At 39.9% G+C, this 23,591-nt stretch overlaps 1 protein-coding gene across 5 annotated transcripts in view; it reads right to left on the bottom strand.

The window, feature by feature from the left end:
- LOC143433712 (RNA-binding protein 4) overlaps positions 1-23,591 on the bottom strand; it is a 34,610-nt gene that overhangs the window by 8,244 nt on the left and 2,775 nt on the right. Inside the window, exons 2-4 of one of the 5 annotated variants that reach the window (XR_013104695.1) lie at positions 20,615-21,314; positions 19,434-19,516; positions 18,436-18,849 (exon numbers count right to left, since the gene is read on the bottom strand). The exons of 1 other annotated variant lie outside the window; for it this stretch is intronic. Coding sequence is in view for 2 of the 4 variants with exons in the window: in XM_034523271.2 (XP_034379162.1) it covers positions 20,623-21,314 (692 nt within the window). In the remaining 2 variants the exon portion in view is untranslated. Of the gene's footprint in view, positions 1-18,435; positions 18,850-19,433; positions 19,517-20,614; positions 21,315-23,390; positions 23,564-23,591 lie in introns of those variants that run through there. 3 more of the 5 variants (XM_034523271.2, XR_004608736.2, XM_034523291.2) reach the window with 3 other exon arrangements.

Genomic DNA, 23,591 nt, shown 5'->3' on the forward strand with positions numbered 1-23,591 from the left:
GCCTGAACTAGCTGGCCAGCCAGTCCTAAGTGTCCTCTCCTGTCCCCGTCCTACCTTCCCCATCTCTAGTGTTCACCTAAGAACCCAAAAGTCCTAGGAATCTGACTTCTGGTCTTTTGTTTATGCTTGAAACATAACCATTTTAGTTCTTGAGACAGGGTCACATGTACCCTAGCCTGGTTTCAGGCTTATTTTATAGCTGAAGAGGTCCTTCATCTCCTGATCATCTTGCCTCCTGAGGGATTACATGCACGCAACTGTCTAGATCTATGTAGTCCTGTGGATCAAACAGAGGGCTTCATGGATGCTATGCAAGCACCTTACCAACTGAGCTACATTCCCCAGCCCAAAACTTTTATTTTTCATTTTTTTTGTCTTGAGATACTTCATTTATCCCATACTGGCTTCTAATTTGCTATATAGCTGAGGCTGGCCTTGAACTCCTGATCCTCCAGCTTCTACCCTCAAAGTGTTAAAACTATAAGCAGGCATAAGCCTCAACAAACAATCTGGGCAATTATTTAATTTTAATATTTTATATACCTTGAGCTCCTGTATATTAAAATTAAATGATGAACTAAATCCTGCTTACGGTTTACTGTCCCCTGTATGGAAATGGTGGTATGAACACTGATTACATGTGAGATTTTCTTCATTTGGTTGAAGGTGCTGGAGACCAAGCATAGAACCTTATGCATGCCAGGTGCCCCTAAGCTATATAACCCAGCCCGACACATTTTACAAGACTTTATGTGAATGGCTATTTTGTCAGCATATATAAACCTAATGTCTATGGAGGCCAGAAGAGGGCATTGTGTGAATATTATAGAGAATTTTATCCCATGGGTGCTGGAAAAATCAAACCCTAAGTCTTCTGTAGGAGAAGCCAGTGCTCATAACTGCTGAACCATCTCTCTATCCCCTTCATTTTCTTTTGAGATAGGATGTTGCTTGCTTTGTTATCCAAGCTATCCTCAAACTCTGTCATCCTGCATCGTCCTCTCTCAAGCTTTGGTTATAAGAGTACCATCACTTCCAATTCCACATATTTTATACCTTATGATTTTCAGACTTTTTGAAGAGGCCAGAATGACAATCAACAGAGGTCCATGCCCACATTCCTACTAGCAAATGAAGTATAAAAGGTCCATGTTAATTCTAACATTCCACAGGAAAGTGGAATGGTCCCTGTTGTCACACAAAAGAAATTTCAGACAAAGCCACTGAGATTTCTTTGTGATTGGTATGCACACCACCAGACAAAACTAAGATGTGTAGGGGTTGAGCCAGTCATGATAGTGCATGCCTTAAGTCACAGAACTCAGGAGGCAGAGGCAGGAGTATCTCTGTATGAGCTATAGGATAGCCAGTACTACACAGACTTTGGAAAAAATAAAAAATAAAATATGCAGATATTGATGTCCCCAGAATCTCTAGTGGTATTCTGTATTTATTTGTGTGCCTGTCTATGCAACTGTTATATGCCATGTGTAGACAAGTGCCCAAGGAAGCCAAAAGACAGCGATGATACCCTGGTGCTGGAGTTACATAAGGCTGTTAGCCACCATAGGGTTGGTGGGAACTAAACTCACATCCTCTGCAAGAGCAGCACTGCTAAGCCATTTCTACAGGTGCATAAGTTTTTATATCATCTAAGTGGCTAGTGACTACAACTACTTTGATAGTAAAATTATATGAAGAATTTCTTTTTCTTTCACTTGCCTATAATAAATAAATACTGGGAAAGACTAACTGTTAACTAGTTAAAACTGCCAAAGAGTAAAATGTGTTTCTAAACCTCAGTTCTCACATGAGAAGCTACATGTTGTAGGTATAAAATTCCTTTCATTTACTAAGATAAAGTTCTTCTACACAGACTATTTCAGAGTCCTGAGACTTCTCTCCATGTTCCTGAACTCCTTCATCTGCTGTTTGAACTCCTGCTATGCACTAGGATATGGTGATCTATATATCTCCTCTAAAGAAGCAAACCTTAATTCATGTATGCGAAAGACTATAAAGAGCTAATATGTGAACATCAGAGGACTGCAGAGGTGCCTGTCCCAAGTGAAGGGAGAGAGACGCCCATTAGTCAAGAGGGCAGTTCTAAGGTTTGAACAAAGCTGTGGAGAAAACCAGTAGAGTTCAGAGATGGGTTCACTCACACTGAACCTTATAGTAAGTAGACTGAAGGAACTGCACTTTCACCTTGGAAGATACAGGCTTATCATAAGCTCATTAATTATTCTTTAAAGATCACTGATGGAAGAGGGAAAGTATTAACAGTACTGTAGATTAGGTTAGTGTACTTACTGTTCTAGAGTCAGTAAAATGAAGATTAAAAGAAAAGTACATTGTAGATATAAAATAATCCACAGGTGCATTCAAGTGGCAGTACGGATGGAGGGCTTAAATCTCTGAAATTCATCAAGCTGGCTCTTCCCGTTCAGCAGTGGCTGAGTACCTGCTGGGGGCCAGGCCCCATATGAACTGAGTAGTACAGAACACAGTCCCTTGGAGAACTGAGTATAACAGGTGGGTTAGGGTTAACACTATATACAGCATTGCAACCACTTACTTGCACTTAAAGACTGCAAAGCCTGATGAAGTGAAACACACTTGTAATCCTAACACTCGGGAGGTAAAGGCAAAAGGATCAAGAATTTAAAGTTAGGCTGCAGAGATGGTTCAGTGGTAAAGCTCACAACCATTTATAATGGGATCTGATGCCTTTTTCTGGCATCCAGGTGTACCTGCAGATAGAGCACTCATACACACAAAAAGAATTTAAAGGTATCTTCCACTACATAGTCTGAGTTACATGAATGCCTATCTCAAAGAAGTGAGGAGGGCTCAGGTTCCATTCCCAGCATGCACACGGTGGCTCACAATTCTAATTCCCATCCAAAGGGATCCAATGCCTTCTTCTGACCTCCATGGGTACCAGGCACAAATGTGGTCACATACACACTTGCAGGCAAAACATTAATGCAATAAAAATCTCTTTTTTTAAAACAGCAGAACTACACTAGTCAGGTATGGTGGCACATGTCTTTCTTTAATCTCAGTGATGGAAGGTGAATCCCTGTGTGTGCAAAGCTAGCAACTGGCCACGATATAGAGATTCTGTCTCAGAAACAAACAAATCTACACTTAATAGTTGTCTACAGAGACAGTGAATGTGAGGAATGGTGAGAATTGCTGGCCCATTTTAGAGGGAATGGGAAAAATAATACCCCTGTTCTTTTACCTCCATGATTTTCTTCCTGTGCTGTGAGCCTGTGTGAGGGACTGGGCACAGCCTCCAAGCAAGGAACAGCCCTAAATAGCAGCACTCTGTTAAATACTGTAAATAAAAAGGAAGCAAATTTAAATATCATTTAAGTGCTTATTTAAATAGCATCACTACCTGGGAGAAAGGGAACCAGATCCCTTGAAAACTTCCTAGTGCTAGTGCAATGCCTTTGTAGGGTTGGGAAGAGAGGCACAGAACTACTAAGGCTAAGCTCTGCCTCCCCCCCCCCCCCCCCCAAAAAAAAAAGCTCCTGTAACAAAGCCTTGCTTTATTTTTTAGGTCTGCCTATGACAGCCTTTGACTTACTCCTTCCCTCTGATTTCTAGTCACAAAGTGAAGACAGCACAGAAAAGTATGCAATGCACTGCATGGAGCTTTTCCCAAAGATAGAAAGAGGTTGGTTGTCTGCAAAATGGCTCCCTCAAAAGGGAAGCAGTCTGCCTAAGTTTGGTTCCTGGCTTCAGTTTTTGACTCATATAGGAGCCTCAGTGAGTTACCTCAGTGGAAGAGGGAGAGAAGAAATACACACACCCCAGGGAAGAATTACCAATGTTAAAAGAACCCGTGCCAGGGTGGCCACACAACCCAGGAACTTACTATGTTTACTGACTGGGATCAGATTTGTGGCAGCCCTCCAGTTTCCCAAGTGCTAGATAGAAGGGTAAGCCACTACATGGGGGTTTAAAATTGCTGAACTCCTTAATTTATTTTTATTTTATGTGCACTGCTGTTTTGCCTGCATGTATGCTTGTGTGCAGATGTCAGATCCCCTGGAACTGGAGCTGCTATGTGGGTGCTGGGAAATGATCCCAGGTCCTCTGCAAGAGCAGCCAATGCTCTTAACCACTGAGCCATCTCACTCCAGCCCTGGTTGCTAAACTCTTAAATTCATTGGCTGGGACAATTCTAGCCCTGAAGTGACCATTCTTAAGTCCTGTGGAACCACACTAAAATTCAGAATCTAGCTCTGGACTGATTAATACTCAGATTTTTGCAAAACAGAAAGCTACTAAAGCAGTTTAAAAAAAAAAAAAAAAACACTGGCTGCTTTTTTAGCCAGGAGAGATGGTCTACACCTTTAATTCCCCACTCGGGAGGCAAAGAGGTAGAAGAATCTCTATGGGTTTGAGGCCAGCCTGATCTACGCAGTGAGCTTTATGACAATCAGACTATATAAAACCCTGTCATCACCACCACCAACAACAAAAAGTTAAATTTAAAAAGCACTGGCTGCTATTACAGAGGACAGTAACTCCAATCACGGACACACACTCTTCAAGCCACCATAGGCATTTCACATGTGTGGCACACATACATGCAGATAAAACACAACAGTTTTAAAAAAAGATATGAACTAATTAATATAGAGAAGAAAAAAGTGGTATACTCAAGGGAAGATCATCATTCAAGGGATAGTATTTACTGCTGTTTATCTTATGTGTTCCAGGAAATAAAGTGGGTTATAAGGGTTGAAGCTCAGCAGTAGAAACCTGAGTATGTATGAGGTAGATACTGGTATAGCAGAGAATTTTCTGTCTTTGAGTTTTCTAAGAATGGTCAATGAGTAAGCAAAAACTTGGGTAAGTACCACAAACTACACAGACTAAGAACACTGGGTGGCCTTCAAACACTGTCAAATGTCACAACAAGGATCAAGCTAGAGGGTGAACTGTCCAACATATATTCCTGGGGCCCACCAACCCCAGGAAATACAGACTTGAGAAGAGATCAGTCTCTTGAACTGCAGGGTTGTGATTTAGGGAATGGTGTAACAATAAAAGGTGAATGTACAATGATGAAAACCTCGAATGTGTATGAGGTCAGTGAGATGAACCAGCAGGTCAAAGTGCCTGTCACCCAAGTCTCATAAGCTTCCCTTGAGTATACCACTTTTATTTTTTCTACCCCAACTAAGTCATTCTTTTTAAACTGTTATGTTTTTATCTGCATAGGTAGTATGCATGGAGAATACATCCCTAGCTCAGTTGTGTGTCTTGCTCCTCTCATTTTGGTACAATATTAGGAACTAAATCTAGTGTCTCAGTACACTAGACAAGCACTCTGCTACTTCTTGAGACGGATCCTTTGCCTGAAACTTGGTAAGTTACCAAGGATGGCCTTCAACTGATTCCACGCAGCTCAGGCAGCCCTTGAACTTCCAGATCCTCCTACCTTAGCCTCTTCCTCTTGAGAAACTTAAGATCATGGGTGTGTACAACAAGTCTGGCTTGACTCTTATCTTTTCTTAATCCTCCTTCCCAACAACCAGTAAGATTTATTGAGGACAACTGTCTCTAAAGAGAAATCATAAGTATGTTCAGGAAGCCTTGATACTAACAGAAGTTACTAAGTAAGGGCTTTTACAGCCCCATGATCCCAGGAAACACATACTTGAAAATGGAGATTGGTCTCTTGAACATAGGGAATGGTGTAATATTTGGGGGGCTAGGAGAGGGTCTCATTTTAAAAGTGGCAACAGTAAAAGGTGAATCTGAAATGATAAAAACTTAAAATGTGTATAAAGTCAGTGAGATGAACCAAGAGGTAAAAAAAAGTACCTGTCACGCAAGCCTCATGATCTGAGTTCAATCTTCAGAATACACAAGGCAGGACAAAACCAGATTCCCAGGACCTGTCTTCAGACCTCCACACCTGCACCATTTATACAACTCCCCCATCCTCCTCTCTCTCCTCTCACACATTATCAACAATCTTGGTTCTGAACAAACAACATCTAGACATGCCATCACACCCATCCAGTGTCAACAAACACTGTCTAAAACACTTCAGCACTGAGTCCAGATTACCGTGTCCTATGAATTACAGGGCTTTTATGCTTTCAGAGAAACACAGTAGTTAAATATAGAAAATGGACTTTTAATACTTTCCTATCATTACTATAGCACATTGGTGTATCACTGGCTTGTATTGTGTTAGCATGTTTCCTTCTACAAATAGTTGTTTTAAACTGCTGACTTGAGTTATAGGAGTAGGGTAATTTTTTCCAACGGTTTCTCAAATAGCCCTAGTTTGTGCCATTTTGTTTTCTGTATTTATACAAAATAATTAACATGCTCAGCATTGACAGTTACAAAATCAAAATAGCAAGCAACCCTGAAAAGTACTTAATACTGTTGCTTAACTTTTAAACTTTTATAATAAGCACAGACCAGGGAGATGGCTCTGGATAAAAGCATATCTGTAATTCCAGCATTCCTACACCAGAATAGAGGTGAACACAGAATTGGCTTGAGGGAGCCTCACAGCAAGCTAGTGTCCTGTGTACACCCACATTCAGACACATGGACAGACATACTTGCACACAAGCTAAGGACTATAAAATAAACACATCTATCTCATCAGCAGATTTGCTCATCTATAGTAAATAGACTTTTACTTATCTTTGCATCTCCACATGGTAAGAAATGCTTAAATATCCCTGATCTAGATGAATTCACTTTTCTGTCTTTGCGCATGTGTGAAATAATTTCAAAGACACAACTGGGGCAGGGAGGGAGGGGGAGAACATAGCAGTTTCACTGCCTTAAAAACTTATCTTTCTTTTCATCTTCAAAATGAGTTGTGCCTGGTTGTGCAGCTCTGTAATCCAAGTTACTCCAAGAGCCTTAGAAGGACTTTAAATTCATGTCCAGAATAGGTCATTTAACTTCAAAGGCTTCGTAAGCATGTACAATGACCTATGCTTAATCTCCAGTACTGGGAAAAAAGAGAACTCAGACCTACTGCTCAAAAAACAAATCCCTTTAAAAGGATTACCTAACAAATTTGACAAATCCAAACACAGATTAAAACATCAGTGTAATGTGCCTGAAACAGATTAGTTACCTAGAACTTTCTCCCCAGGTGTCTATTTGCCTCTCATTCTAAATTTTTGCTAAATTTCATTAAAAAAAAAAAAATTAGACCTCATTTATTATCAAAACATGGTCGTATATTCATTGCTTAAAGTTCTCCTCATCCTCTGAACACTGTCATGCACTATAATACATCCTAACTCACAATTCTGTTCATTTACTATGCTCACACTATCATGCACTATAATATAATACATCCTAACTCACAATTCTATTTATTTACTATGCTCACTGTGCTTAATATAAAGCTTATTTGATGATTAGTCTAGGTGGTGAAGACAACATGTAAGACAAACAGAACATGAAGTAATACAATCTTTTAAAATAAAAAAATACATCTTAGTACAAAACTAACTTTCAATTGGTAGAAATAGAAGCTGGATGAAAATAATTTAAGAGAAAACTGAAACAAGGGGCTTAGCCAGTAAAGGCACTTGCCATTAATCCTGACAACTTGAGTTCCATCCTCAGGACCCACATAGGATAACCAACTTTTACAAGCTGTCTTCTGACCTCCACATGTATGCCACAACCACACACACACACACAATGTAAAAAAATAAAAAATTAAATACTGGAAAGCAAATACTAGAAAAGGTTTTGCTACAAACAAGTGAAAGTAACAAAATTAACTGGTGGTAGGGACCAAACTTTATATGAAAATAACACAATGTAATACTGATACATTGATCCAGTAAAAAAAGGAAATTATTTCACAGGATATAAACTACAGGAAAGAGGAAATGGGCCTCATTAAGACAAGCTAATGAAGAGGGAACATGATGTGGGTTCAAAGTTCAAATGCCTAAAAGCAGGTATATGTGGTAAGACTGCTAAAATATGAGTAGTGGGTACCTATAATCCCAGCACTTGGGAAACAGAGGCAGAAGATAAGCTATTTGAAGGCTACCAACACTAGATAGCAAGAATTAAAAACAAAATGGGATGGAGACGGTTCATCAGTTAGGAGCTCTGGCTGCTTTTCCAGAGGACTTGGGTTCAATTCCTAGCACCTATGTGGATGCTCACAACTGTCTTAACTCTGTGTTCCAAGGGATCTGATGCCTTCTTCTAGCCTCCAAGAGTACCAGGCACATATGTATTACACACACTAAAATACATGCAGGCAAATGCCAAACCAGCAATGAATATACAAAATTAAGTTGGGAAGGGAGCTGGAGGGATGTCTCTGTGGGTAAAATGCTAGCAGTACAAGCACAGTTTAAGAGATGTGACTCCCCAACACCAAATAAAAAGATATCCCAGGAACAGGACAGAAACAAATAGGATCACAGAGTGTTTGTCTAACCTAAAAGGGGAACAGAACATTCAGGTTCACTGAGATACCCTGTCTCAAAAACTGCAGTAGGACTGGGCATGGTGGCGTATACTTTTGAGTTTGAGGCCAGTCTAATCTACATAGTTTCCAAACACACAAATATACATAACAAGAGACACACCCAGACACCTGATTGGGAAAAAAAAAAAAAAAAACCAGCAACAGGACTGAGACTGCTCATCAGTTAACATGCCTGCACCCCCATACACAAACACAAAATTTAAGAACTTTTTAAAAAAAATGAATGCAGAGGCCTGACATGGTGGTGCACACCCAGCATTCAAGGGGTAAAGACAAGTGAATCTCCCTTCAGTTAAGAGGCCAGTATGGTTTACATAGCAAATGGGCAGCCAGGACTACAGAGACCCTCTCAAAAAAAAAAAAAAAAAAAAAAAGTGGAGAACAGGAGGCTGGAGAGATGGCTCAGCATTTAAGAGCACTAGTTGCTCTTCAGGAGGTCCTGAGTTCAATTCCCAGCAACCACATGGTGGCTCACAACCATCTGTAATGGGATCTGATGCCCTCTTCTGGTGTGTCTGAAAGACAGCTACAGTGTATTCATATAGATAAAATAAATAAATATTTTTTTAAAAGTGGAGAGCATGTATTTCAAAGTCAGGTCTCACACAAACTAATATATAAACTCCTTCCCCTTCAACACACACACAACTGGAATTCATAGCATTTATTAGCATTCACGAAGCCCTAGGTTCAGTACAAAATATAACTATATTCTTGCTACAAAATTTCCAAGTTGCCCACAAAAAATATAAACTGTTACTAGACTGGAAGAAAAAGGTGAGGAGATAGATATTACCTGTTATGACTAATAGGCCCCTATGGGTTCAATTCTTAAAAAGCAGATGTTGGGTATTATGTGACAAGTATATGAGGAAGCACCAAAGGTTCCTCTAAAAGATAAAATATCTCAAGTTACAGCAAATCTACTAGTGTTCAAAGTACTCAGGCCCAATTTATTCCACACCTAATTCTGCCCCCAGGGGCTAAGTTAAACTGGCCTAGGGCAGTAGCTTCCCTAGAAATGCAGGGTATTGCAGGTAGGAGACATTCTGTCTTCATGTCAGGCCTTCAGTTAAAAAAAAAAGTCAAAGTAGTACACCACTTTAGTGCTAGCACTTGGGAGGCAGAAGCAGGAGGATCTATGGAAATACAAGGACAGTCTGATCTACATAGCAAGCTTTAGGACAGGACAACATAGAGAGCCACCTCAATAACACCACAAAGAGGGAGGGAGGGCGAGAGGGAGAAAGGAAGGGAGGAAAAAAAGAAAAAGACCCAAACTCCCTAGCTATATTGTAGCTGCAGTTCTATTTACTATGTGTATGTTGTGTATGAATATCAAAGTGTACATACATGAAGGTCAGAAGACAACTTTCAGCAGCTAATTCTCTCCACCAAAGGTTCTGGGAATCGAGCTCGGATTGTCAGCTTTAACCATTGAAACAGCTCACTGGCTCTTTTAGAACATATTTAAAATCTTTCAACTAAGTAGTCATTTAGAAATCAAACTCAGCTACTCACACTGCATATCAAGTAAATTTAAAATGTGGGAACATTAAGACTCAAGAATTAAACAATTACTGTTCTTGCAGAGAACCTGGGGATTCATTCCCAATGTCCCTGTGGTAGCTTACAATGGCTGGTAACTACAGTTTCACGGGATATACTATCTTTTCAAGACTTTAGGGTAACAGCATGCACATGGTGCATATTAGATATATATACACAAAAGTGTAAATGGTACAAAAAATGCAATAAGTGGATCTGAAGAGATGACTCAAGTGGTTAGCGGTTGGTGCTCTTGCAGAGGACCCAGCACTCACACAGTAGCTCACAAACATCTTTAACCCTAGTCTAGGCAGGCAATCTGTTAACTTTATTCTGACCTGAGTGCAGTAGGCACGAACATGAACATCGTACATAGACACACATGCAGGCAAAGCACTCATATGCATAAAACAAAAAGGAAGAGTATTCTTATAGTCAAGTGCAAAAAACTTCAAATCCAAGACAAAACACTGGTTATCTTAAAAAAGGTTCAAAACCCAGGTGATGGTATGTGGTTAAACTTTCTTACCTGAAAAATTACAAGGTGAAATATCAAAAAGTTACATCTATACCCAAGTCACACATACCAATTTATAAACAAGATTGAAGTTTAGACATGAAAAGATAAAAAAGCTAAGCATGACCACACAAGCCTGTGGTTCCTAACACTGCAGAGACTGAAGCTGGAAGATTACAAGGTTAGCCTTGTTTACATAGTAAGTTCAGGATCAGCCAGGGCTACAGAGGGAGAACATGTCTCAAAAAAAGCTAAAAGGGGAGAAAAGTGGGTGGCATATTCCTACAATCCCAGTTCTTCACTGGGAGAAGAACCAGGATTTTAGTTTTAGGCTGGACCAGACTACATGGTAAGAAGAAAAACTGTGTCAAATGACCAAAAACACCTAACACTTATCAACAGGCTCCTTAAAAATGTGTTTTATAACATATAAAAATGTTATTAAAGCACATGCAGGTAGATCTTAGGAAGTTTGAGGCCAGCCTGGTCCACTTGGCAAGTTCCAAGACAACCAGGGCTATACAGAGAAACCCTGACTCAAATCTCATACCACCACCAAAAGATGCCACTTCAGGCCTGCAAGCTGTCCAGCCTGGTGGATCAGCACTCTGAACTCCATTTGCACTAGGAATGGCCTGTCAGCCTTTACTTTCCCTCCTGTTGGAAGAGAAATTTCAAATTGAGTATGCCATAAAGGCTATGGAAACAGTAAAAAGCAATTAGGAGAAAATGTAAAGAGGACAGTGTATTCAGAGCAGAAAACTAGTTCTTTAGAAACTTTATGATGGCTCCAAACATTTTTTAATATTGATTGGCATGTTAGAATGACAGGAGCATGTTTACTGGCACATTGTCTTTCCTTAGCAGATATAGCATAAGCAACATCCAACTTTACATATACTTGGCTAGAGTTCTAAGCTTCTCAGAAGCCTGGAACTGCAGATAAGAGTGGTCATGTATGAACATGCGCATACACATACAATGCTAACAGACCTTTGGCCTGCAGTTTAATGTTGGGGTCTGATAGTGCAAATGACAGGACAGAGCTCTGTATGACTGACCCATCAGGTATTTCACCTGGTTACTGTGGCTGTACCACTGACAAAGCTGCAAAGACAGAAATAGAAAAGCTTAAAATGAAAGAAATAACCTGTTATGGTGTAGTTAAAGAAGTTGCAAAAATAATTTGTATCATCCATGACGAAGTTAAGGATAAAGCTTTTGAACTAGAGTTCACCTAGTTCACACAATAGGAAGTAGTAATCAGCCAAAAAGGCTCTCAATAGAACCACTGTCATTTTTTCCTATAGACACATGGCCTACAGCACTATATTGCTCTGGCCTGTCTACAGCACCTGAGCTCACTGAGCCTCCCAAACATCTGATCCCATGTGCAAGAGTCACAAGTGTACCCAATATCCAGCACTGCTGATGGGACTGAGTCAAGGGCCTCCTACATACTCCACTATTGAGCTCTAATCCAGCCCAAAGACTATAATCTACCAAGATGAAGAAAAATATTTAAATGTGGAGGTGCATGTTCATAAGATCACTTACTAACCCAGCAGATGAGCATGGATTGACTTCAAGTGAAACCCTGACCTGCAATCCCAGTTCTAGTAGGAGTTATTGTGGCTGATGGTCAGAATTTCAAAAAAAGAAACTACTGTAAATCTGCATGTGTGTCAGCCTTCTTAAATACAAAACAACACTCTTCCTCTTTTTTTCCCCCCCAGACAGGGTCTTGGGCTGGCCTGGAACTCATTATTCACTACAAATAACCTTGAAAACTTGATCCTCCAGCCTTCATGCCCCAATGCTAGATTACAGGCATATACCCACTATACATGGCAAAACAATAATAATTTTAAGGTACACCATTTCATACTGCTAGACTATAAAAATGATACATATACATAATCAAATTCAGATTCATTGTGAAAATCACATTCTAAGGACTGAAAATACATACAGTAAGTCACTTCATCCCATAAATCTTTTTTCCTGAGACAAGCTCTCATTGTGTTACCCAGGCTAGCCTTGAATTGACAGACTCAAGACAAATGCCAGTTTAATTTTGGCAGTTTTGAGCTTGTATACTGTGAGAGCCCTTCACAGCCACATCACAATCCCAACCTCTGAAAAAGGGTCTTAAAAAAGTTCCACAGCCTGTTAACAAATGTGTGATTCTCCTGCCTCTTCCTCATAACTAGCCAGGATTATGACCACATACTATGCCTACATGGTTTTTTTTTTTCCTTTTCCCTCTGGGCCACCCATACTCCACAGATGTGTCACACTAGATAGAATTCTGTTGGGACCTTTTCATTCCATTTTAATTCTCACACTGCCTCTCTGGCTTTAGAGTAAAAATCTTTAATGTTTCTGTTTCCCAAGACAGGCTCTTGATATGTAGCCCTAAAACCTGCTATGGAGAACTAGGCTGGTTTCAAACTTGTAGCCATCACCCTACCTCTCTCTACCCACCAGCAAAATTACTTACTGTCTGTATTAACAAGCCTTTAAATACATCACAATGTTCTAGTGTAGTTGAAGTCAGCAACTAAAAGCCATCTTCCTTCTCTTTTCCACCCCACGAATGGAACAGATTAGACTGTACTATACTCTATACTAAATTCTGTACTATTCATTATTCCAAGTTTGGTATCACTAGTCCTTACATTGTAAAACTGGCCCCACCTTGTTGCATACCTGAAACCAATTAAGCATGTTAGATATAGAAGAACTAAAGAAAATTAAGGCACACTCTTAGCACAACTTATTTGTCTTGGCAACTTGGGTAAAATATGTGGAATAGAATGCTCAGCTTACCACTAAGTCTTATACAGAAGAACCCAAATGGGTGGTGTCTTTATTTCAACAAATTGTCTTAGCTTATCACTACAGAGGGCATCGTCTTTACTTAAGCTAGCTATTTACCTGCTAGAAAGTTATTATTCCTGTCATAAGATATGAATCTCAAAGACATCAGTCAGCTTGAGAAGAATAAGGTACAAGCATGACTAACCCTTTTATTTTTCAATTAGTGCAAAACATGGGCAAATGTATGAGACTTACAAAACCTCCTTCCTCTCCAGAACCAACTGGTTCTTTTTAGATATCCCTTTCCTGTTTCTGAATAAGATGCTCCTAATTTACCATTTGGCACTTTTAAAAATTACCTTCCAACTTCTTTTACTTTTTTATGGTCTCTCTGATGGCTATCCTAAAACTATCTAGACCAGGCTGGCCTCAAACTCAGTAAGATCCACCTGCTTTTGCTCTCCAGTTCTGGGATCCAGGTCATGTACAAACACACCCAGTTTACGTCCCAATTTCTAATGTGTAAAATGAAGAGTATTGCTCTTATACACACTACCCAATTCAAACTTCATCAGCTAAATGAAAAATATGCCATGATCAATAAACAGTATGCACTGCTATGTATTCAGTGTGTTATGTGTGTATTTTTTTTTTTTTTACTTACATTTGAAATGCCAATCAAGGTAGAGACCTTAGGAGGGAGTGATTAAATCATGAGGGCAAAGCCTTCACAAATGAAATCAGAACTGCCTTTTATAAAGAAACCAGAGATCCCTGGGCAGTGGTGGCGAACGACATTAATCCCAGCACTCAGGAGGCAGATCTCTGTTGAGTTCAAGGCCAGCCTGGTGTACAAACTGAGTTCCAGGATAGTCAAGGTTACACAGAGAAGCTCTGTATCAGAAGACAAAACCAAAAACAAGCTAGAGGTCTGTCAGCCAAGCTGAAATCAATACAACAGAAGCTAGATAAGCTGGCTAGCTATCTGCTCATTTTGTTAGCTTCTGACTTCTCTGTTTTAAAAACTATAAATATATTTCTATTGTGTACGTGTTACGTGTTCCATTCTATTTATGGTACTTTGCTGTATTATCTCAAACTAAGACAAATTACCATTCCAACTGTCACTTTCTATAGCCTAAACTAGCCTGGAAACTCCATCATATACTGTGTGATTTTATTCAGAGTGACCAGAATGCACACAATCATTATCTTTCAGCATCCTAAATGGCAAGATTATAGGTATACATAGTCTATTTGTATTTCTTGTAAAGTTTTTCTTCTCAAATTAAAAAAAAAATCTGTACTTGATAATTCAACTTTTAAAAAGAACTTCACATTTCAAAATGTTTAAATACTTCGTCGCTGAGACATCTCCTGAAACTCTCCTGCTTCAATCTAATAAGCCCGCTTAATTCTCTAAATACACTAGAGATGAGTTCTTGGAGTGCACTACCATCATGCTAAGAAGTCAACTTTTACCTCAGTATGATCTCATGTATTAAGAGAGCTGAGAAAACTAATTCCAACAATTGAAAATAGCATTTAATTCCCACAGCACACATAACCCACGTCTCACACTATTCCATACTCAAGTCTACATTAGGGTAAGGAGGGTTGAACTTGGCATTACCCAAGTCAACCCTGCTTCTGAAGAGTCCTAAAAAACTTCAAAGTCAATCTTGGTCTAGTGTACAAGGTATAGCTCAGAGGAAGAGCATATTCTTGAGTCTTCATGAGGCCCTATGAAGAGACCTTAGTGCCAAAACCAAAATGTCTACCACTACTTGAGAACTCCCTGACTACCCTCATAGAATCTTTGAACCACTTAGAACCAGAATCGATCATACCTTCAATACAAAATAGTGTGACCATTCCAGTCACCCAGTCTCCTTCCAAGGACAGACCACAACTCTGTATACACAAGACTGGGGGGCATGTGGGAAGGGTTGAGGCAGCTAATGGAGGCAAAGTGAGATTAGTCTTGATGCCCTTATTGATATGCATTCTCTACACACTCCATACATGGTAAACAGGAGTCCAGAGCCAGCTCACAGATGCTCATTATGTTAGTGATAAATGAATAGCAAAAGAGTGCTAAGGAAAACGTGTTTACCATTAATTAAAGTATTTTTCTTGAAACAAACTCCTGAGGTCAGTCATGCCAGTACCACCCTTGTCTACTTAGACATCAGCGTAGCCTCATGGAATACTCACTCACTTAACTGGAAATGTATACTAAAATAATTTCAAACCACTTTAATGCTAGAAATCAGTTGTGTTCAGTTTCTACAAATTGTTGAGACAGGGTCTCATATAGTACAGGTTAGCCTCTAACTCTGGCTCTGAACCTGCAGATCACAACTCCTCTGTGTTAAAAGAACCTTCCTTTCACAGGGGTCTCGGATCAGATATTTACATTGCGATTCATAACACTAGCAAAATTAGTTATGAAGCCACAACAAAAATAATTTTATAATTGGGGGTCATCACAACATGGGAAGCTGCATTAAAATAATAAAATAATTTTATAGTTGGGGGAACATTTTATAGCTTCACAACATGGGAAGCTGCATTAAAAGGTTTCAGCTTTAAGAAGGCTGAAAGCCACACTGCTCTAACTGGTTGCATAACTACAAAATATAACCTGGAACTCCTGCTTTCACCTCCCCAGTGCTGGCCTACATAAGTAGGCTACCATATCAGTAGTTCTAAGTGCTAGAGATTAGGCCAAGGGCCGAAACAAGCATGCTGAAGATGTTATCAACAGAGCTACATCTGTAGCCCCACCTCATAATTTTCAACTCACTGTTTTCCCACTGCACTTTATAGTTTTCCAGCAAGTCAATAAGTCAAAGAATTTTGTTTGCTGAATCGCATTATGTAACATGGTTACTCCTTGAACTCTCAATCACTTCACTTTCAAGTGCTGCTGAGATTACAACAGCACACCATCACGTTCAGCTGATAGCTTTTCCCCTTCTCTGTGCACATGTATGTGTGCCAGAGTAAACATGTGAATGTCAGAGAACACAGTGTAGAGTTATTTCTCCACCAAGTGGGTTCCAAGTCATCAGGCTTGCCAACAAGCACCTTCTATTTGAAGCAGAATAAGAGTTCAAAACCAATTTGGGTACATCATAGCAAAAGCATATCTTTTATTTAAAAGAAGTTCTGAGCCAGCCCACACCTAAGTGATAAAAACATTGCTAAGCTGTTAAAGAAACCAGTCTCCTAAAACAAAAAGCAAGATGATTCAGGTAAATTTTCGTCTCTCTGAATGTTTTAATAATGTAAAAAGTATAGCACAATGTAGGGTATACACCTTTAGCTTCAATTACTCAGAAGGTGAGGCAGGAGTATCACCTGAGCAACATGGTAAGAAATCACTAAGGCTATCCTAACAAGTCAATAAAAACAATCCATTCAGTCGGGATGTTCCATTTGATAGGCAATTTTATCTTATTTTTGAGGCTAGGTCTCACTCTGAAGTTCTGGCTCTCCAAGAACTCAATCTGTACAACAGACTGGCCTTGAACGCTCAAGAGATCTGCCTGTCTCTGCTTTGCAAATGCTAGAAAAAGGGCATACACCACTATACCCAGATCTAAGTGCTAAGAGCTAAACAAAGAAATATGCCAAAAAGCCTGGCTTGGTGTTATCTTTTATTTCTGCTTTTCATCCAACCGACCCCCCAAGCTCTAAGATCCCCAGCACTTGAGTCACCATCTGTGAAAGTGTCCTAAAGTCTGTTGAATCAACAAATATTAAGTCTCTATCTTCTGAGACTGTGCCATTCCCAACCATTACATCAAGAAATTGCGCTAAAACTCTAAGTGCACAACAGTAATCACATCTATCTATTAAAGAAAGAGGAACCAACATAGGTATGAACCTTTCCAAGGTAGTGGCAAAGAAAACCAACTCAGCCAGGAAGAAAAATTTTGCTTAGAAAAACATTTCCTGGAAAGACTGAAGAACACATACATCACCTAGCACAGGGTCTCACAATAAAAAAAAAAAAAAAAAAAAAAAAAAAAAAAAATCACCTTTGTCCAGACAGCTGTCACGAGCCCAGCCGTCTATAAATTAGAATGAATCAATGAGATAGACAAAAGCAGCTAATAGAAAAACTTGACGTTGCCCAAGGCAAAAGCAGCTCTTTTATCTCTATCATCTTTACTTCCTCTTATCATTTGTGAGCCCTTTACTAAAGGCAAGCCTGGCATAACATAGGTATCCAGCAGTGGCCAAGTAAATGATTCTGAGACATGGCCCTATATATGTTAAAATAAAACGTGGAAGATAAAATTGTGTTAATAAAAACATGACACTAAGACAGTGGCTCCTCACTGCATTCAAATCCTTGCCCTCACTGTGGAGGACTCAGCAAGCTTATCCAGCACTCATAAAGGAGCTGCTGGGCCCTTTATACCTCATCTAAAGGCATTAAGAACAAGCTATAATATGCTTGTGGAACTACTCGTGTAGTCTCTTGATTTTGGCAGAACTATACAAATAGTGAAATGCATCACGAGGTAGTTCTGGCCTATGGAGCAGCTAAATATACTCTGGTGGGAGCCATACCTTCATTTTTCCCAAAGATGAAAGCTACCTCTTCTTCCTCAAACCTTCACCTTTTTCCTGAAAATAAGTCAAGGGAGATATGTTTACTGAGTGTTAACAGCAGATGCAAGCATACACAATGATTATTTCTCCAGTAAGTAAAACATCTACAGCTCTAAACCACTGGTTAACTGGCTTTAACAAAAGTAGACCGTCAGAAGGAAAGTCTTCATTGAAACAAAGATGCCTACTTGAGTTCTGTATAACCTCTTTTATTTAGTACCTAAAGTCATCTACTATTTTAAAAAGCAAAACTTAAAAACCTCTGCAGTGTTAGCCAAAGCTAAGTAGCTTAAACTTTAAACACTCCCCCACCTTCTGTTCAGGGTACAAATAAACAAAGAACCCAGAAACAAGCCCAAACAAGAACTTTCTCAAAGCACACATACCCTAATTTGAAAAACCATTTATTTCACTGGAAAGTGCTCCAAATTTCTAAGTCTAATCTTTGGGCCAAAAAGGAAAACTAGGAGCAGTGAGTCTCATCAAGGTTACTTCCAAATCCAATACCTACTGCAGTCAGGAGGCAGGGAAGACAACACAGCCCCCACCGGTTTCTGCATAGGAGGCATGCTGAGAGAACAGAACTCAAATGGGAAGGAAGCTACAGAAGAATAAACAGGAAAACAGAAGTTGAGCAGGAGAGAGAATAGGAAAGACAAAGAACTTAACAAGGTAAATTAAGGTCCTTGGTTCCTGAGGGACTGAATGCACAGAGCCGAGAACATCCCGGAGATGGGGTACCACGAAGGGTGTATTCTCATGCACAACCGCAGCTCGGAATTTCAGCCCACACACATCCCACCTGAAAGAGAGCACAGTACAGGGGCTTTACAGCAAAGCTCAAAAGGGCTTTCCCACTTAGAACTTCAGAGAACATCTTACAAAGCCATACCTTGATACTCACTTTTAAGTTTACTTGTACCCTTCCCTAGTATCAACAATTTCTAAAAATGAGAACAACCTGAAGGTCAGAGAATCACTGGGAAGGCTAAATAGTCCCCAACAATGGCCTTTCTCCAACTTAAACAACAATTCTTTCATGGTAGTAGAAGACATTCTATTACTTTCAATGTTAACATTATTAGCATTCCAAAAATAAAGTAATTCCACAAACTCAGAGAATAGGAAAAAAAAAAGAAAAGAAAAAAAGAAAGAAACAAAACCCCAGAAAGTTCCATTAGCCTCTCAAGTAAAAAGTTAGCAAACAATACGTTTCAATGTAAGAATTATTGCCAAGGACACTGGACATGTTTGAAGGTTTATACATCAACTTTTAAAAGAAAGCATAAGCTACATCGAGTCACTTAAGTTTCTCTTCCAGCACAATCCTAGTCAATGAACCCATTCAGTCATTTCCTATCCAGCGGACCTGAGCAAGCCACATACCTTCTGCACTAAAGATGACAAGTATCTGTACCACAAGATTAGGATCTATGGCAATATCAGGAACACAGTAGGGCTCCTCAAAACTAAAAGAAAATTACCAAGTAAAACAGCAATCTCAAAAAACCAAAAACAGACAAAAAAACCCTATAGACCAAAACTGCCAAGAAGCATCAAAAGAGAATATAGTCAAAACAGAAGCACCACCATGGTGGTAAACACCTATAATTTCAACACTCAAGATTGTAAGTAGACTGCCAAAACTGTGTTCAAGGCTAAGTTATGCTACAAACTTAGACCCTGTCATGGTCATGGACACAGGTGAGAAATGTCCTTAACTAGTAAGATGCGCTCATGGTAAAGTTCCTAATCCTAGATTTCAACACCACCAAAGAATAAACACAGGTATGCACAAAGGCTTATGCTGCCACATATCCTTTAAGTGGAAGATGTCAAATCCAGGGTCAAAATTAAAAATCTGAATAAAATAAGAAGCTACAACACAAGAGAATAAAAGAGCAAAAGCAGACCCTTAAGGACATGAAGCTGACTGAGCAGCTAATTGGACTTTGAAGTTCATGCTAGACTCCTTACTCTGAGAAGTGTGTTTTCTACTATTTTCTGCCTCATCTTATCACTCAGTTCTTTAAATGCCTAAGACTAAGAGACCTTTGAGAATGAGAAATATATTCAAGATTAAGATGATGCCATTTTGTAGATCTAAATAGGACTTGAACAATAATCAGTTAACTAATTACAAACTTTATATTAGTGGTTAGACCCTTTCACAGCATAATGGATCACAGCAACTTGAAAAAGCTAATGCCTCACAGCTAAGAAATTCAACAGACTCTGAGAAGCAGTGCACCTAAGACTGAATGTCTGAATCTCAGATCAAATTACCACATGGCAGGTTTAACTCAAGAGTCACCAGTATACCACTGTTTGTTCTTCCAGACATAATTACAGTGAGAATGACCCCCCTCCCCCATTAAAAGCCCTGGAAAAAATAGGCACAAGAGCAAAGGATGTTTACCTTAAACTTCAGCATTTGTCTGTAACTGAACCATGCTAGTAACCTCACCCTAGCCCTGCAGCAGCAAGCAAGCGAAGCAGCCTAACTGGAGGCTTTTAAGCCACAGGAGGGATGGCAAAAGCAACAGGTGACACCCCCCCACTCTCACCTCAAACTTTAAAAGGCTGAGTACCGCGCCCGATCCGCATACTGCTCCCGCTCATACCGGGCCATGTCGTACAGGGAATTCCGAGCAGCTGCTGAGGCTTGGGATAACTCACTGTCATGCCCGTAACCGTAACCGTAGCCCTCTCCAACAGTGGGGACTGGGCCTGTGGCGCGACGCAGGGGGCTTCGATCCCGCCCGTAATATGAAGTAGAAGCTGCAGTACAAGCAGCAGCAGCTGCTGCTGCTGCTGCTGCAGCAGCTCCTGAAGGCGGCAACAGATGTCTATTGTAGGGATCAAGAGAGGTAGAGGTGAGGTGACTGGCCATGGCTGTGTTCTGGACTTGTGGCAGCTGGGACAAAGTCTGCTCTGCATAGTTATTATATGCAGAGGCAGGTGCAGCTGCCACTGCCTCATAGGACCGGGCAGAACGGCAGCGCTTGTAGTAGGCATCGAGCGCTCCCGCTCCGTACGCGTTGTTGTAATACAGGGACTCCCCATAACTCATGGTGTAAGGCGTACGCACTGCTCCATACTGCTCATTATATTGCTCAGTCAAGTCTGCCACGCGGCCCGAACGATCTATTGGACACTCTTTGGACCAGTGCCCCTCTTTCCCGCACCGATAGCAGCCGCTCTGGTCTCCCATCCCGGGCGCGGTCCTAAGCCGGCTGGTGGACAACTGCACGTGCATTCGTTTGCCTTGAAGAAACAGACGCAAGAAGGGTTGCTATCACAAAGTAATAGCCCAAACCCCTACCCCAGCCGCTGGTCACCTAAACAACTCTTGATGTGTGGCAAATTGACAAAAAGACTTTTCTTTGGGGGCAGGAGAAGCACAAATTATGAATTTGGTATAAATGACCTGATTTCAAGCAAAGGTCAAGCAGATGAAGAAGAAATATGACCACTGACAACAGCTTACTAAGAATTCTACTCCTACACAGAAAAGGAGAGATTTCATCCACTGCCATCTGGACAAATACCTATCCCAGTGGCCCAATTCAGAAAAGACTCAAGCTAGAGTGCTCCAGTCTCTCAACTTCTATATCAAGACTGATTCCATTAAACAGGAAAAAATTCTGAGCCAATGTTATGCATGTATTGATGCCCCAAAATCAAAGTTACTATCACTTAAGAATGACCAGGATTTGTTCCAAAGCTAAGCCTGGGAGCAACTTTCAAGCTAGATCTTCGGAATAGCCATGAATTAAGTCTGGGGACACAAAATTAGGTTAAAAGTAGTCTTTTAAATTGTTCTCTCTCATCTGATAATCATCCTAATATGGATACTCCAAAATGACTCTCCAAGTCAGAGCGTCAAAAGAAAATTGGGCAGGCTGTCAATACATACACATACAGGAAGTGCATTTTCATAAAAGAGGACAAGGAAGGTACAAAGAATAACCAACAATGTTGAGTGAAATAAACTGCTCAGAGTGCAGAATTAAAGTGCTTTCTCAAATAAGAGCGAAGACGAAGTGGGCATGGTGGCATATGCCTTATTCCTAGCACTCTCAGGCTGAGCTAGAGGATGGTTAAGCTTGAACCCAATTTAGGTGACATACAGCATGTCTCAAAAACCAAGTAAGAATGTGAATGAAATTCTAAGAATGTGTTCCAAAAATGAAAAATAGTTCTAAAAGCCATAATAAAAGAAAAGCAATAACTTTTAGGATAAAAGTTAAAACTAAATTCTCTATCTTTCAACTAAGAAATTTCTACTAATCATGTCAACCAATTTACTGGCAAATGAATTCAAAAGGGATCTAAATCCACCAAAATCTTCACAATGTAATGACATACAATGCACCAAACACCCATCTTAAAAGAAATGAACAGTCTTGACGATGATGCAGAGGTTAAGATCACTCACTGGCTGCTCTTCCAGCTAAGTCAGGTTCTAACCAACATTCACCGGGCAGATCACAACCACCTGTAATTCATTTCCAGGGGACTTGATGTCCTCTTCTGAAAACACACACAATGCCAGGCACACATGTGGTGCATATACATACATACAGGCACTGATTACAAAATAAAAAATAATTTTCAAAAAAGGTGACAAGAGCCAGGCAGTGGTGACACACCTTTAATCCCAGCACTTGGGAGACAGAGGCAGGCATATCTCTGAGTTCAAGGCCAGCTTGGTCTACAGAGTGAGTTCCAGAGTAGACAGAACAATACAAAGAAACCCTGTCTCGAAAAACAAAACAAAACAAAAAAAAAACAAAACAAAATAAAAACCATTGACTAGAAAGATGGGTTCTCCAGCAGCAGAGAAAGTGGTAAAAATAATCTCTCATGCAAAGTCAAAATTAGATTCTAAAAAAATTAGAAAAGAGAGCAGGGGAACAAAATACAAAATCAGTAAATCTCAATAAATTTAGGCTGCAGATCATCAAAAGAAGATAGGCAATTAGTATGTACAAACCGTAACAACTACCCTGGCATTTGCCCAGGAGACTACTTTTTAGTACATAACAAATTAGAGAAAAGGCATGCAACCAAGAAACTAACAGATATATTTAAGACATGAAAGTATTTGATAAATGACCCGATCTAATAATTTGTGGGCTCTGGTGACCAAACAAGGAACTAAATCTTTTAAATCTAAAATTAATTTTCTTCAAGTATGCAAACAAAAAAGAAAATATACCAGATTATAATAAACTGAAAGGGAGAAAGATCAGTCAGGTAAATAACATTACTCAGCACAAAGGTTTGATCAATTATTAGGAAATAAAACAGTAATGCTAGGGGTTTGGGGACACACACCTAGAAGAGGTTGGAGGCAGGAAAATGGCTTGAGCCCAGGAGTTTAAGGCCAACCTGGGTAATATAATGAAGAAAGGAGGGCCGAAGAGACTTGTCTCCAGTTGTGGCTCAGCAGCAGAACACTTACTAGCATGTGGAATGCCCTGGGCTCCATCCATCTCTAATACCACTTTCTAAAAATATATTAAGGGAAATAGTGTA

This window comes from Arvicanthis niloticus, chromosome 1, assembly GCF_011762505.2.
Source record: "Arvicanthis niloticus isolate mArvNil1 chromosome 1, mArvNil1.pat.X, whole genome shotgun sequence".
Classification (NCBI taxonomy): domain Eukaryota; kingdom Metazoa; phylum Chordata; class Mammalia; order Rodentia; family Muridae; genus Arvicanthis; species Arvicanthis niloticus.